Source organism: Astatotilapia calliptera, chromosome 1 (assembly GCF_900246225.1).
Source record: "Astatotilapia calliptera chromosome 1, fAstCal1.2, whole genome shotgun sequence".
Classification (NCBI taxonomy): Eukaryota; Metazoa; Chordata; class Actinopteri; order Cichliformes; family Cichlidae; genus Astatotilapia; species Astatotilapia calliptera.
The window spans coordinates 12,152,395-12,169,907 of NC_039302.1; the positions used below are offsets into that span (position 1 = coordinate 12,152,395).

Consider the following 17,513-nt stretch of genomic DNA (forward strand, 5'->3'; position numbering starts at 1 on the left):
AATACAGTCAATAGAATTATGACATTTTCAAAAATTCATTAAAGATCATCTTGAATAGTTGAGGTCCAACTTTCAACACATTCCTCCTCTGGGACACCTACTGTACCTCTGGGCTAAGTTTCATCTCAATCTGCTGCATCAATAATTGTTTAATAATAATGGATCAAAAGTGCTGCTGAGAAAGTCATGACAGGGACTATAAAGAGACAGCATATTTCAGCCATATTTGCTTGTCTTCACTGACTTGCTTTGAAATCCAGATTTTAATTTTAGAATATTAGGTGTATGTGGTTCCTACAGAATTTTAAGGTTGAACGGGAATCAGAGTCTTCATCTCTCAGGCCTCTCTTCTGTGGATGCAGCTCACATCTCAGCTTTTGAGATTAGCCTTAAAACCCTCAGTTTTGACAAATAATACAGTTATAGTGGATCAGGTGACCCTGAATCTTCCCTTATTTGTGCTGCAATAAGCCTAGGCTCTTGCGGGCTTCCCATGATGTATGAATTATTTCCTTCTTTGCTCGTTCTGTGTTTATACATCTCTCTGCATTTAATCATTAGTTAGTATGTATCTCTTGCACAGTGTATATGTTGTCCTGTCTCCTTTTCATCAACCTCAGCCAGTCACAGTAGATGGCTGTCTCTCCTTGAGCCTGTTTCTGCCAGATGTTTCTACTTTTTCAAATGGAGTTTTTCCTTCCCACTCTCACTAATTGTTAGCTCATATGGGGTAATTAAATTGTTGGGGTTTTCTTTGTATTATTGTTGTGTTTTTACCCAGCAACATGAAGTGTCTTTAGGCGACTGCTGTTGTGATTTGGTACTAAATACATAACATTTAACTGCTAACACTGGAATTAATTAAATTGTATAAATTCAAATTATGTATTCATTGTGATATATTCCTTGTCTTTTGAAATACTTTATTTTCTGTTTTGGACACCTTTTAAAACAACATTCAATATTACAGGAACAGAAGCTCTTCTATTTCATGAACTACCAAACTTACTGATAGTAACACACACTGCAACTGGGAAACACCAGGGAACACTTAATTAAGGCACAATACACAATATATAGGTGAATTGATTTAGCCTCTTCACCACATATGACACTGGATACTGTAGCTCCTGTGAAAAATAAGGCCTCAAATCAGAAGTACCTGACTCTGTGGTATAATTCTCAAACACGCAGCCTAAAGCAGATAACTCGTAAGCTGGAAATGGCATGTCACAAATTTAGAAGATCATAATTTAGCCTGGAGAAACATTTTGCTGCTTTGTGAGAAAGCCCTCCGCAAAGCCAGAATATCTTACTGTTCATCACTGATTGAAGAAAACAAGAAAAACCCCAGGTTTCTCTTCAGCACTGTAGCCAGGCTGACAAAAAGTCATCCAACTCCCTGACTCCTCTGCCAGACTTCTGTTTGCTAATTTCTCATCAGCGTTCAACACTCTGCAGCCTCATATCCTGGCCACTAAACTTTCCACCTGATTTCACCTGGATGATCAGCTAATCCTGTGGATATTGGACTTTTTGACCAACAGGACTCAGAAAGTTTTGGTCAACAACTCTCTTTCCGGTCTCCGTTCCACCTCCACTGGCTCCCCCCAGGGCTGTGTGCTCTCCCCCCTGCTCTTCATCCTCTACATGGATGACTGCAGATCCACACAGCCCAACTGTCACCTGGTGAAATATGCTGACGACAGAGTTCTCCTGTCACTGCTGTCAGGCCCCTCACAACACCACGGGCCCACTCTTCAGGAGTTTGTAGAGTGGTGTGACAGCTCCAACTGAACATGAGCAAAACCAAAGAGATGGTGGTGACCTTCTCCAGTAGGCAGAGGGATCTGGCTGCTTCAGTCATCACCACCATCCACAGGAATCCAGTGAGGAGTACAAATACCTGGGAACTATCTTTGACAACCTCCTGAAATTCTCTGCCAACACGGAGGAGATTCTCAGGAGGTGCCACCAATGGCTATACCTCCTTAGGAAACAGCAGCACACCAACAGATATCTGTGGATGGTAGAGAACTGAATATCAGCTCGTCTCACAGCTGCTACCCAGGCTTCTTTTGGTAACATCCATAAGCTCCCTCATGATGCTTCCAGGTGAGGAAACGATGAAAAGAGAGCCCATTTTCAATCTTATTCCTTTGCCGGTAGTGCAATCTAACATTACAACCGACCACACAGCAAGCATTTGTTTGGCCTGCTAATATGGCGCCTCAATGAAAAATCATGGCTACACCCCATCCAGTAAGATCACGCTCCAGAGCCTTATTATCGTACAGATCTAGAAAGAAGACGTTGCATTTTTAACTCTGAGGGAGATGGAGAATGAGCCTATTTCAAAAAAAATGGAGTGTGTTCCTTTAAGTACTATATTGTATATATTGTCAAAAACTAAAGTGTACATAGCAGTTGTTGTATCTTGTTTACTGTATCACTGACAGATAATTTCAAAGTCAATGAACGCTACATTATGGTGTAATATGAAATACTGTAAGCAAATGAATAAACAGCTTAATTTTTGCTAAACCTTTGACTCTGTTTTGTTTGAATCCAACTGTTTTTTGCAGATGTACATAAAACATGTTGTTACTTTTATTATTATTATTATTATTATCATTATTGCACTAAATACATTTTAAATAAAGGATACTTTGATATACATTCTTCTGTAAGGTTGGAAATGTATTTTCTTCACTCTGAAATATCTTTTGAAATGCATTTTGGTTTGAAAAAAATATATTTTCAAATTCCAAAATATTTTTTGACCATCACAAATACAACATATATTTACCATATATTTGAAATATATTTTGGCCAGGAAAAATGTTTTGTTTTTTTTGTTTTTTTTTACCGTATGGGCATTAATATCTCAAAATTGGACATTTTAAGATGACAACACCCTTTGCTTCAGTTTCTGCGTTGCGCCTTTGCGTGTGTGTTTAGGTGATAGTACCTCGTCAAACCAGTCTGACAAGGAAACAACCACTGGTGGTGTTGATGGTGGCTTTTTCCTTGGGAACACACACCCACCCCGCCTAGTCAGACTGTCTTGTGTTTGCTATTCTCTGTCGTTTTAAACGTACCTCGTTCTTCTCATTCTTATAAAATAAAACCGAATGTTCCAAAAGAAACCAAGATAAATAAAAGCGATACTTAAATACTTAAGTAAAATGTGATTCTTTTCATTTTTTGTGCTCTCCACAAGATGAACTAAAGATTTCGAGGTCCAAATGTCAAAATTTGGCATGTTTAATTTTAAAATGAGACCTGTGGTGGGAATAAACTCAAATCCTGAAAAGCCGAATCTAATTAATGAAGTATCCCCGAAAAGGCAGGTATGCTGGAGCAAAGGACAAGCTAAAACTCGTTAGGTGGGCGGAACAGAAACGTCACCTGAACCTCCAAAGGCGACGCGATTGGCAGGGAGCGCTACCAGTCAAGGTTGGGCAGCTGGCGGATCATTCTTTACGGGGCTGTCGGGTTTCGATGCGTGTGTGTTGGTTTCTCATTTTTCTTATAAAGGAAATAAGTAGATACTGAGCCGTCGGTGGGGGTTAGTTTGAACACTAAGTGTTTGCCATGGAGAAGAGGATTTTGTACTGGACGATTCTGTGTATGGGTGAGTATGTTTTTCTTTTAATAAACATTTCTTTCCTCTGGGCCTCACCGACCTGCCACACCTGTTTGTGCACCGTCAGGGTCGCGTATTAAAAAAGAGGAGCGGGCCCAAGAAGCCCGGAGTCACCATTATTATTGCTGAATGTTTTTTAAAGTACTATATTTCAGTGCGAGCAAATAAAGTAGAAATGGGATTCGGAAACCACACAGAATATATCTCTTTCTCTGTCTTTTTCGTTTCTCATTTGCATATGAAACTGGCTCCAAAGTTGAGCTGACACTCAGGAAGTAGTTGTAACATATCCTATGTTTTTTTTTTTTAAACACAAATGCTCAAGACAATTTCCTACAGTCAGCAGGGGAGTGGGTTGGACCCAAAGAATACAAATGGTTAAATATCAGAACTTACTGTGTTTATAACTGCAAGTGAATAATACTGATCTCTTTGATTTTGTTTTTATGTCCATGACAGTGCTGACAGGTGTCGGTGCCATTGACGTTACCATGCCCCAAAGTCAGTATGAGTTTGCCAGAGGTGACAACATCACACTGCCCTGCTCCTTTAAATCTGCAATTAACATAAACACTGCCGAAGCAGTTGTCATCACATGGACGGCTTTGGCTCTGGAAGCAAATGTCAAAGATGTCGGTATCTACCTTTTAATCTTTGTATTTGTGATCAAAAATCATAAGAACATGTCTTTGTGTTTTTATTACTCTTCTAATCCTGTAATTTTCTAACAGGCTACGATCCTCACTTACTACTATCCTATAAAGAAAACTGGCATCACACCCCCCTATAAAGGTCGGGTGTCCCTGGACGTGGATGTCCTGAATGGAAAGGCTAACCTAAAGCTTTCCTCCATCTCACTAGCTGACAACAAAGATTTTGAGTGTCATGTGCAGATCCCAGATGACGAAGACGGCAACCAAGCTGCCTCCGCACGCTTGGTGGTTCTAGGTAATATATCACATGTTGTGGGCTTCCCCCTACTGTTCAGAGATATGACTGTTAAATTAACTGGAAAGTCTATCTGCTACATGTCAGCCCTGCGCAGGGTGTGACTTGCCTTTTTATCCATTACTACTTAGGAGTTTTATAGCAATTCAGTCAAAGAGAAATCACACTATATTTATATTTCTCTTTTTTTAGTGGCTCCCTCTACGCCCGTCTGTAAGATCCAGGGAACAGCACAGTACGGCCAGGATATCACCCTAAGCTGTTTGTCAGCAGAAGGATCTCCACCACCTACCTATAGCTGGGAACGTCGTAACGTGCAAAATCAGCCTGTTCCTCAACCCCCCAAAACCACTGACAGTAAGCGACACATTGATCCTGGAAAATTAATGTCACATGAGTACATAAAGTTTTACTAATCATTGCAAGAACCACTGTGGCTATCATAGTGATGCTCCACACTTAACGGTGCAAGTGGCCTTACCTTGTGTCACATAGCCACTGCTAGGGGTTTAATATTGAACCACATGGTGCTGTTTGATGCTCCCAAATCAGGACTTTTACTTGAACTACAACAACAGTGGCAGCTGTGTTTCATAGTAGAACATTTGAATATTTTCATTCATTGTAACTTTTTAAGTTTTCTTTCTTTCTTTTTGCAATAGCAGCACAAGCCACCACAGTTTCAGAATTGTTTCATAAATATTTACTCTCTGCCGCAGTCTGGTCTCATTTATAAAGCAAGACTTGCTAGGGACTATTTTTGTTTTTAGGAAGTGACAGAGAGGAAAGGCAGTTACACAATGATACTAGCAGACAAACTGCACATCTGATGTCACACCCTGCAATTATTGATTATTAAGTGTGCCTATGCCAAAAGGCACACTTATTACTATTGCTCGGATTTATTATTATTATTATTATTATTATTATTATTTTCCTTTTTCCGCCTGAAATTTTTGGACCGTAACTCGCCCCACAGTTTTGAGCTGGAATGAGTTGCTATGACTTTTGGTGTTTATTACTTCTATAGTTTTTTAAATATGAATATTTTAATGCAAGTTTTTGCCCATTGAAATGAATGGGAAGCAAAGTGAAACTTAACTTCAAATGTAAGTGAAACTTAATTTGTGGTGTGTTGGCTCACTCTGGTATGTCCCTGTATTTGGATTACCATAATGATGACAATATCAACGGCGCGCACAGCGTCGGTGCTTTCAGGAACCATTGGAATTCTTAAGGTTGCGCGTTCTGTTTGACGTTTAGTCAGCTGTGTAAAAACCAAGGAGGAGGGGGATTAATAAAGTTTTATTTTATCTAATCTAATCTAATAGCTTTAATCTCAGCCAAACCGATTTACTCACGAACAAACAAAACACTGAAAAAAGCCCAACAATAACATTTGTAGGTTGTCTAAGTGAATTATATATTACATTTAACCCGAGTAGCGAAAGTCCGCGATGATCTGAAAATGATGTGCCGGGAGTTGTGCCGTTCTCGGCCGCATCAGTAACCCTCGAGCTCCCGGCTAGCTGTCGAGCTGGTTGGTAGCAGACGTCTCCGAAAACATCGAAGCACTTTGGCAAATATGCGATATCTTGATAAACCGAGCAGATATTTGATGTTTACACAGCTACTTTCTCGCCTGAAAATATGTTAAAAGTTTATTTTGTGACCCAGAAATATTAGTATGAGTAATTTTAAAACTTAGTAGCGGCCGCCATTGCTGGAAACTGGAGTTTGAAACTGGAGGCAGGAGGCTCCGGTCCATTTGCACCAGAACCTCTCGCCATAAGAACAGTTTCTTCCCCTCTGCTGTTGGACACATGAACAATAACCTTATGACTGTTCCCACCCCTAACACATGACCCTACGCTGTGTTGACTGCATCATTCCATGTTTGGCACTGATCACCACCTGCACTCATGTGTATATATCATGTATATACCTATCTATTTAGCACTTTTAATTTTTAACTTTTAATTCTTATTCTTGTTTTCATGTCTATTTAAGCATAATTTATGACAGTATGTCTGCACTGAAGCACCGCAGCAATTTCCTTATGTTGTAAACCTGCCCAACATTTGGCAATAAAACCCTTTCTGATTCTGATTTGGCTGGGCCGCGCTATGAGTTCTGGGATATGGTGGGCCACGAAGGACACACCCGACCCATCCTTCAAATTCGGGGAAAAGGAGGACGCATTTGTCGGCTGCATTCGGAGCAGTCTACGAATTTGAACAGCCTTCGGCGCGTTGCTGTGACGTAATCGGTCTACAAATGTGGCCTCAGGAGGATGCAGCCCATGAATTTGGACATGACCAATAAGTCGTACAGCTGGGTGGGTGCTGTGTTACTGATGGTGAACTTTATTGTATTCATAAGGTTAGTTATTGGGTTGCCAACCGCCCCGTGCAAACGGAATCGTCCCGCATTCAGAGAAAATATTACACGTTTCGTATTGAGCTGAAAAGGAACGCAGTTTGTCCCGTACTTCAGGTAGAATGGAAGAAGACACAAAGCTGGATTTATTCAGAACGCTGTGTAAAAATAACAAAAAACAAAAAGTGAATGCAAAAGTGCATAAATATTTATTTTACGTGTTTGATGTGTGTGGCAGGGCGTGGTCTGCAGTGCAGCTGCAGGGGAGGTGGACCCACCTCAGCGGCATCTGCAATCACGCCTCTCAGGCGTAAAGTCTGTGCTCTCTCTTCCGTTTTTTTTGTTTGTTTTGTTTTTGTTTTTTTGGGTATGTGTCGGGCTGTAAGATGAAAAGCTACAGCCGGCTGTGTGGGTACAGCAACTATGTGTGAAAAGTGGTCCATAACGTAATGCTTCAAAGCGTGTTCATGCAAACATTGTCGGGTCTGCTTATGAACCTCTGCGCACAGCGTCTGCAAATCGGGGCTGTAAGAAGTCACCCCATCTTTACACAAAACTGTAAGCTGTCATCTGTGAGGCGCGAGCGGTGTTTGGTTTAACCATAGTTCATGGTGGAGAATGGCTGCTCTGCTGAGTTTTGCTCTCTGTAGCCGTTTGAATGGCAAACTACACCGATTAGCGGCGGCATAGGCATACTTAAAATTTCTTCAGAAATTTTCGCTTTCTAGTTGAACATACTATTCAGAAAACTCAGGATTTAATTTTTTCTGCATATGAAATTTAAAAAAAAAAAGAAGAAGCATGGAGCGGTTATATGTACCTTCAGTATATGTGACTAATTCTTTGTGTTTCAGAGGACGGCATCCTTTCTCTCTATAATATCTCCAAAGATACATCAGGATACTACATCTGCACTTCACGGAACAAGATCCGCTTTGCTACCTGCAACCTCACCCTTGCGGTCATGCCACGTAAGAGAAACATTTAATAGAGAAAAGGCTTTTCTTTTTTGTTGTTGTTCTTGTTATTTGTCTTTTTTAAGTAAATAAATCTTTACTCAAATTATGACGCACACCTCGGTGTTGTTCCCCCTCCTAACATGTCTGTCTTCAACCCTGCAGCATCCATGAACATTGCTTCCACTCCAGCACTAATTGGTGGAGTTGTCGGTGGCTTGGTTCTACTCATCCTCATCATCATCATCTGTTGCTGCTGTTGCAGGAAGAAGAACAAAGATGAGGAATATGAAATGGGGTAAGGTTCCATCCTCTTATTAATACAAGCAATCAACACAGAGGCACTCATGCTGACAGAACTGAATATTTTGTGGGATTTTAAGAATAGAATCTTTTTTCATGAATAAAAAACAAAATTTGCACATACCATGTCTGTGGTGTAAAGGGACCTATTCGTATGGCTGTAATCAAAGGAAGTTGCCATTATTCCTGAGCATGCAAGGGACAAAAAACTCCCGTTGTGTTTTTAAATTAACTTCATAGTAAATTAATGATGATTTTTTTTTTTGCACTGTGCCATATGAATTTTGAATTCAACGTCCATATGATTTCTTCATCTGAGCGTCAGAAAAAAACAACTTCCGTTCGTTAGGCAAGCACATTCACAGAACTTTTGTGATTTTTATTCTATTTTTTCTGTGAGTGAGTATTTTCTGTTCATTGGATGCTTTTGACTGCACTGATTGTGTGCGGGTGTTGTTTCCACTTTCTAGAGTTCATGAGGGGGAGGAGTACCACGACAAGGAGCCGGATAGAAACGGTGAGGGTCGACGTGTTGAAGTCCAGGGGAAGGACAGTTATGAGGACTCGAGTGTAAAGAGGACTGAACGCAATGAGGAAAGAAGTGATCCGGATCGCCGCGACTACGACGGTCGCCGCAGCGACTACGACGACCGCCGCAGCGACTACGACGACCGCCGCCGCGACTACGACGACCGCCGCAGCGACTACGATGACCGCCGTAGCGACTACGATGACCGCCGCCGCGACTACGACGACCGCCGCAGCGACTACGACGACCGTCGTGAGCGCTACGATGATGATCGCCGCTACCAAGACCGTCGTCGTGATGACAACCGCTACGATGATCGGGACCGTGATAGACCACCGGTGCCCAACAGTAAGCCCACAAGGAGGGACTACCATGACTAAAGCCTCCAACCTGTAAACCAGTTTCTGTTGTTGTTGGTTTTTTCTTACATACAACCAGATTATCAAATGGTGGCCTAGCTGTTACATAATGGATCGCCAGGAAACTTCAAAATTAGAGCTGAAAGAATAATATGTAATAATTTGTTTGGGAGGAATAGTTTTATGTCTTAGATTTTTAGGTCTTTTAAAGTAATTTTTCAGATTTTATATATCTGATATATTTGTCCTATGTTACTTTTTGTGTGTCGTACAGTCAGGGAACAGTGAAACGCTTGTCTCTCTGTGTACTGCCAGTTTTATGTGTAAATAAAGAATTTATTTCTACTGTGTGACATGTTTTAAGTTTTTGTCTGTAATATTTCCGTGCATGCGTCATGTTTCCTGTGAATTGTGGGAGTTTGAATGGTCTGGTAATATACTGATGTGTCATGGCTTGACACACAAACACAGGCAAAACATGCTGTCAAAAGTGTTATTGTTGCTTAAGTTTTCAGTTAATCAAATACATTTTGTCTCTCTTGCTGTTCACAATACAATTTAATGTAACTTCTTTATTAGCATCGCTGGGGGTAGTTTTCTTTTTCCAACCCAAAGAGTTATTAGCAATTACTCAAATGTTTTTGTATACAGTTGTAGAGACTCCAAACATTTACTTTTAATTTTCTATTGAGTGCTTTCAGTTTCTGTATCTTTAAAAAAATAAAATAAAATCACAAAATGTGGAACTTCTACTTTTTATCAAATTCAAACATTCTTTTTGTTATGCTGTATAATTACATGCTGTTTGGTACATATTTTGCATTGGCAATGTTATGACTATAAATGAGAATCATCAAAATCTTTTTAAACCTGTTGTGTGAAAAATGCTCTTAAAAAAGATGAAGTTGACTGGGCTTAGTTTTCGGCATGTGACACCAGAGCTCTGTTGCTTTATGTTCAGTTCCATATTTGCTCTCAACAACTAAACCTCTTAATATGTCTGTGTGGTCATTACATAATCAGTTGATTAGGAAACTGCATTGCTGAGCAGGTTTTCCAATGACGTGGCCACATTGCTTTTGTAGGTTGAATTTTTAGTGCGTTACATTTTACAGAAGTTTATAGTTTTTGATTGTTTGATGACTCTTTTAATAGCATATATAAATGGTGCTTTTCAACACATAGTTAAGACAGTGTCACAGCCCGGATCAAATACAGTGGCAAGGATTGGGAGAAAACATAAGATGATAACTTAGAAAGCAGGACACAGAAACATAAAAGGTGGAGTATTCATAAGGCAGCGGTGTAAAACAAGTATGGCTGAGTGGCAGTCTATGGCTGTGTCCCAATTCAGGGTCTGCACGCTTGAAGTACACAGTAAAATTTGCAGTGTCAAACTAACACTTAAAGAGTTAAATTTAACACTGCTTCCGAGTCTATTTGGTCCCATTCGGAATTGGTGTTAAATCAACTCTTTCTAGAGTGTTAAAACTTTAGAGTAAATTTAACTCTAAATAGAGTAAATATTTAACACTGAGTAACACCGCATAGTGTTAAATCAACTTAACACTACTAGTAGTGGTAGTGTCATATTATTTACTCTATCATAGTGATAAATTAACTCTTTGAGTAAAATCCCACTGATTTTTAACACTGAATTGAGTTATTTGAAATTAACACTGGGGGTTCAAAGAACTCTGATGGGAGTTGATGTTACTCTATACTGTGTTATTCATACACTAATCTCTAGTGAAAAATTAGCTCTCATAGAGTAAAATTTGTAATTAATTTTACACCAAGTAGTGTTACTAAAACTCTTCCTGTAGTGTTACCTTTACACTAGAGTTGGATGTCTCGAGACCACTTTTACGTGGTCTTGGTCTTGTCTTGGTCTCGACGGACTTGTCTTGGTCTCGGTCTTGGTCTCGCTGTTTCGGTCCTACGTTCTCAAATCGACATAGTGTTCGGGAGATTTGGAGTCAACCATCAGCGGAGCGGGGGGTGGCTTACTGGGCTTAAGCCCGGGTCATCTTTTCAGAAGCATGGGGTCTTTTGGAGTGTAATTTGTTAGTTAGAGGCCTGACTGACAACTGTATAAAACAAAAACAACACACGAAGCACAGAGCGCACCGTCGTAAATTCCCCCTAATTTTGGTATGATCCGAGCTCAGGCACTAGGCGACTGAGCGCAGCACCCATGTGAGCGAGGGGGGAGAAGCTGCTGCCTGCGAGTTTGCTGCAGACAGAGGAGAGCTTAAGTTTGACCAGGTACCAAAGCAAATCATTCGTACTGAACTAATAATGTAAATATGACGGTGTATCACAAAAGATTGATATCAAACTGATCACTTGGTTGCGTTACTTGCTCTTCGAGTGAATCAACAAATGGATAAATAAAAAGCCGAACAGCAATGCTGATTTTTTAGAGAGTCTTAGCTTACATTTCATATTTTCAGTTGTTACCCTCCACGGCTAAACAAACTCTCTAAATCGGTTTCAGTTGTGTACCGATGAACACAACAATGGACATAAGGAGCTTCTTTCAAAGAAAAAACTCAGGTAGATGTTATTTTATATATTATGCTTTGGATGTTGTTCAGTATATCTATGCAAAACAAGAGAAATTTCAATACACAGCAGTATATTCACAGTTGAAACCAGATATTTACATACACTTTATGGAGAAAACATAAAAACTTTTTTTTACCGTTAAACATGAATTTAGAGTAAACTTTTGTTTTAGATAAATAAATGTTGAAATATCTTTTGAATTAGTTAAATGTCAGAATAAAAAGAGGGAGCTGTCTATTTTAATCACTTTCATCAAATTTAGGACTACATATACACTAAGTTTATTGTTAATTAATAAGAAAACTACAGACGATTCCATTCTGAGCTGAAGAAGCTTCTGATAGGTTAGTAGAGTCCATGTGAGTAAATTGGTGGCACAGCTGTGGATGCATATAAGGCAAAACACAGAGCCTGTTTCTTTGACATGGGAAAAATCAAGAGATGTCAACCAAAACACCAGGAAAAGAATTGTCGAGCTCCATAAGTGTGGCTCAATTTTGAATACAATTTGGTGCCATTTGCAATTAAGAAATACAGATAGTTTCTCTCTTTACTCTTAAAGTTAAAAATATGTTTTTTTTAATATTTATCAATCTAAAAAAATAAACATTTAGTCTGATTTGATGTTACAATTAAAAAAGTGTTTGTGTTTTTATCTGAAGAGTACATAAATATCTGGTTTCAACTGTATATTTGATGATGTTGGTGTTTGGCTTGATTGTCAGCACAAAGAGGGAGAGAGAGGAACAGAGAGGGAGAGAGAGACTGACAACAGAACAGAGATGGAACAAGAGCAGGTGAGACACACATGTTAGTCAAATGGTTGTTTGCCAAAACTCATCAGAACATGTATCTAGTACCTAGTGTTTCTTTTTAGATACCATTTGTTACTTTTCAAATTCTATATTTATTAAGTTATGCAGGCTTGTTTGCACAACAAGGCTAAATAATTATATAAACTTTTCTCAATCTAAATATTGTACTTTGGTAGAATTAAAAAATAAGTGTAGTGCAGGTCTATGATGATTTTTAGTGCTACTATCATCTAGTTCTGATTCTGGTTCTGTCTTGGTTACTGTTGTAGTCCTGTTTTAATTCCGGATCAGTTCTGGGTCTGGTTGAATTGGGGTTTAGTCCCTGTGTCTTGATACAGGCCCGACTTTGTTCTGCCTTGCTGCTTAATTAAAAAACTAGTTTAAGGTGTCCTGCATATGTATATAGAATAGCATCTGGCTGCAGTTTAAAGACTTTTTTTTGTCTCAGTCTCGGTCTCGGTCTTGGTCTCGTCTCAACTTGGTCTTGGTCTTGTCTTGGTCTCGATACCCTCTGGTCTTGGTCTTGTCTTGGTCTTGGATTAGGCGGTCTTGACTACAAGTCTACTTTACACACAATTCACTGTTTTGCAGCACGAAAACCTGGTTTTTAATAATGCTTTTACATATAAAACAAGTAAGCAAAAACCACAACTAGATAATACATTTAACAGCTTTATTTTCATGTCAGGCTCAAAATATAAAAACATCTCATGCAGTGTATAAAACACTTTAAAACAATGAATTTAGTTTGGCATAAAACGGCAATATGGAACGACATACAGGGAGGAATCTGAAATGCCATACTTGATTTGAAGAAGCAACACAGCTCATTTATCTTCAACACCTTCAGCACCATATTGGGATGCAGTCTGTTCCTAAATGTATGATGATGGTCATGAAAACACAGGGTTTCCATCAGTTTTCCACAGAGCAATACAATGCCATCTTTCACAACAATACTTTTGATCTTACAAAAAAACGGAATCTCAGACACTACATCTGTACAGATGATAAAGTCAGGGCGGTACTCTGCACCATGTGTTATTATCCACTTAGCTGAAAACAAACTGGTAGACAACACAGCTCCAAGCAATTTCTGGACCTTCTTCCAGCTCTCCAAGTGTCACCATCTTTCCTGGTCCTAAAGCTAATCTTTCAAGGCTAAAGTACTCCCAATGCTTTATTTTATTACTATTATATTTATATTTATTTTTACTTGTGGTGTCCTGTAAAGGTACGCTCTTTAAGGCTGCATCTTTAGCCTGAGGATGAATCTCAAAAAACACTTCCTCCATTGAGGAGACAAAACTGTTCACAGTAGATTGGCGTAATCCAGCTGCCCTGAGCTGTGCAACAGCAGAGGCACACATATGTACACAATGTAGCTTGCCATCACCAGTGTGTGAATGTGTGTGTGAATGGGTGGATGACTGGATATGTAAAGCGCTTTGGGGTCCTTAGGGACTAGGAAAAGCGCTATATAAATACAGGCCATTTACCATATCCAAAGTGCTCTTACAGTATTTGACCTTTTCAGATGTTGTGGGTGTTTCTTCTACATTAGTTGACATCACCTCCCCTGTAGTTCTAACTTCTTTAACTGCCACATCAGGCTGTAGATTAACACCAGTGTCAGCCTGTTGGTCAAAATAGTTAAGGTGTTTGGTATTTATGGGCAGAAATCTGTGCCACCAGAAACTGAATTTGAATAAGTTCAATTTGAATTTGAATTGCTCAGATTGAATCTGAATTGTAACTTGAATAAATGCTTTTGAAAACTGAATTTGAATTAGTCTAATTTGAAATTGAATTTATGGTTTGAAAATGATCATCACTAAATTGAAATTGAATTTTATATTATGAAAATGAATTGATTTGCTTTGAAACTGCATTTTATCCTTTAAAAATTCAGCTCTCGAATAATTTCAGTTTCACTTCTCACCATTCAGTTTCAGTTCTACAATTCAATTTCAGTTCCAAAATTCAGTTTTTTGGAACTTACATCCGGTTCCGGTTCAAGCGCAGATTAATAGAACTACGTTTTACTAGCGGACCGAAAGTGTTACTGACGGGAATCTACAGCGTCTTGAGCTGAATCAAGACTTCAGAATCAAGACTTCAGAAGTCATTCTGAATTTTTATTTTATTTTATTCATGAATAATACTGATCTCTTTGATTTTGTTTTTATGTCCATGACAGTGCTGACAGGTGTCGGTGCCATTGACGTTACCATGCCCCAAAGTCAGTATGAGTTTGCCAGAGGTGACAACATCACACTGCCCTGCTCCTTTAAATCTGCAATTAACATAAACACTGCCGAAGCAGTTGTCATCACATGGACGGCTTTGGCTCTGGAAGCAAATGTCAAAGATGTTGGTATCTACCTTTAATCTTTGTATTTGTGATCAAAAATCATAAGAACATGTCTTTGTGTTTTTATTACTCTTCTAATCCTGTAATTTTCTAACAGACCCCGATCATCACTTACTACTATCCTATAAAGAAAACTAGCATCACACCCCCCTATAAAGGTCGGGTGTCCCTGGACGTGGATGTCCTGAATGGAAAGGCTAACCTAAAGCTTTCCTCCATCTCACTAGCTGACAACAAAGAGTTTGAGTGTCATGTGCAGATCCCAGATGACGAAGACGGCAACCAAGCTGCCTCCGCACGCTTGGTGGTTCTAGGTAATATATCACATGTTGTGGGCTTCCCCCTACTGTTCAGAGATATGACTGTTAAGTTAACTGGAAAGTCTATCTGCTACATGTCAGCCCTGCGCAGGGTGTGACTTGCCTTTTTATCCATTACTACTTAGGAGTTTTATAGCAATTCAGTCAAAGAGAAATCACACTATATTTATATTTCTCTTTTTTTTAGTGGCTCCCTCTACGCCCGTCTGTAAGATCCAGAGAACAGCACAGTACGGCCAGGATATCACCTTAACCTGTGCATCTGCAGGAGGATCTCCAATGCCCACTTATAGCTGGAAACGTTATTGTGAGCATAATCAGCCTGTTCCTCAAGACCCCCAAATCACTGACAGTAAGTGACACTTTGATCCTTTAAAATCTTTGCTAACAAGAACAAATGTGGACATGATCAGAGCGACGCTACGCTTGGTGTAAAAGTGAGCTTTACTTTTGTTTCACAGCCACTGTTTGGTATTTAATATCAAAACATATTAAACATGATGAAAGTGAAAGAAAGTGAGCAGTCAGATGTGCAATGTCACTCTTCTCTATCACAGCCTGTATTAATTTATTGTATCAAATTTGTTGTATATCAAACCACATTTTTTGTGTTTCAGAGGACGGCATCCTGTCACTGTATAATATCTCCAAAGATACATCAGGATTCTACATCTGCACCTCACAGAACAAGCTCCGCGCTGCTACCTGCAACCTCACCCTCTCGCTCATGCCACGTAAGAGAAACATTTTTTTTCATAGAGAAAATTCTACAGAAAATTATTATGATACATACCCCTGTTGTTCCCCCTGTTAACTTGTCTGTCTTGCAGCATCCGTGAATGCTATTACCACTGGAGGAATAATAGGCAGAGTTCTTGCTTACCTGATCTTTCTCATTATCATCATCATCATCTTCTTCTTTTGCCAAAATAAATAGCAATGAGAATTACACCGTCGGGTAATGTTCCTCGTTCTGGAAGATTCAAGCATTTATTAAATCATTTTTTATGAGATGACTGGGAGAAAGAAGACACTTCAGGATCCTTTTCAGAGGAGCAGGGACATTCGGTGCATTTCTCCCCCCTGTTCTTTCTTACCCCCACCCCCAAAAAATATATATATTTTTTAAAAAGTCACGTATTTGTCTTATGATGCCTTTACTGCAACCAGACCAGAGTCTACACACATATTTGATGAATATTTCTTTTCCAAGCTGTACAGAAAGAGGACAATGCGACCAACACTGTGTCATTTCTCTATATATGAGGTTTGTTCTTTTCTTGTAATTAAGGAATTTATTACTATCACACAATTTTACCACTAGCCTATTTAATTCTTTCTGTGTGATCTTTCTGTACATGCATTAGGTTTATTTGTGAACTGTGTACAACTGTGACTTCGCTGCCGTTCACTCTGGGTTGGTCACATTCTGATGTGAGTCATTGCTCGATTGCGTAAAGGCAGAAACATCGACTACCTTCAGTTTTCTATCAAGTGCTTTCTGTTTCTGTATTTTTTAAAAACCACAGTATTAGGGAAACAAAAATTAGAACTTCCACTTTTCTTTGACTGTATGAATTTCAGGACTCAGTCGCGGTTAGCTGCTGCTAACTGCATGGATTTCGTTTTCCGATTACTTAATCCCAAGAGCATCAGGAGAGTGACCAGATACACAAAATGGTTATTACTGTCAGCCAAAGTACTCTCACTAACAATTTATCCCCTGAATTATTTATGCACAAGTTGGGGAAGCAGTGTATAGTAGTAAAACAACTGTCTGACTGCAATTGCATTATGCTTTCCAGTGAAGTGTTTGCAACATCTGTGTGGTTTTCGTTTTTTATGAAATAAATTTAAAGAATTGGAAAGTGTGAGGGTGGCTGTTCAAAAGGAAGATGGATCGATTGACAGATGGACCTCACCTAGACTTATGCATTTCAAATCGGTGTGTTTGCATGCTGGTGAGAAGCTGGTCTACTTGCTGATGCTGAGCTAGCTTTTTTATTTACATTTATTCCTTTACTTACTTGTTTACTGCTTTAATACCACAGTGTGGGACTAATATGGCTTTAAAATGTAAAATCAAGTGATTGAGATCTCCTGTGTGACATTTTTACTCTGGAGTATCACACTCTTGTTATAGTACTTTGCACTGTAAGAAGTGACTGTTAGCGGTACCCACCTTCTATATGCAGGTCTTCACATCTGCAGCTGTGTAACTGCTGGATAGACATGTTGCAGCAGCCAATGGCTATTGAAGTCCCTGATAGTGTCTCCTCTTTTTCCTCCTGTCTGTCCAGAGCTCCTGGG

The 17,513-nt window shown here is 39.4% G+C and overlaps 2 protein-coding genes across 2 annotated transcripts; both read left to right on the forward strand.

Moving 5' to 3' along the window:
* The first annotated feature begins 3,404 nt into the window (after positions 1 to 3,404).
* On the forward strand, positions 3,405 to 9,873 carry LOC113020450 (cell surface A33 antigen-like). The gene is made up of 7 exons (XM_026164436.1): positions 3,405 to 3,637; positions 4,109 to 4,281; positions 4,381 to 4,597; positions 4,790 to 4,954; positions 7,831 to 7,947; positions 8,098 to 8,230; positions 8,706 to 9,873. Exons 1-7 carry the CDS (start codon positions 3,598 to 3,600, stop codon positions 9,142 to 9,144), a joined length of 1,284 nt encoding a protein of 427 aa, XP_026020221.1. The 5' UTR covers positions 3,405 to 3,597; the 3' UTR covers positions 9,145 to 9,873.
* A 4,813-nt stretch (positions 9,874 to 14,686) lies between these two features.
* Positions 14,687 to 16,718, forward strand: LOC113019236 (cell surface A33 antigen-like). The gene is made up of 5 exons (XM_026162835.1): positions 14,687 to 14,882; positions 14,981 to 15,197; positions 15,391 to 15,555; positions 15,821 to 15,937; positions 16,034 to 16,718. Exons 1-5 carry the CDS (start codon positions 14,697 to 14,699, stop codon positions 16,138 to 16,140), a joined length of 792 nt encoding a protein of 263 aa, XP_026018620.1. The 5' UTR covers positions 14,687 to 14,696; the 3' UTR covers positions 16,141 to 16,718.
* Positions 16,719 to 17,513: the final 795 nt, after the last annotated feature.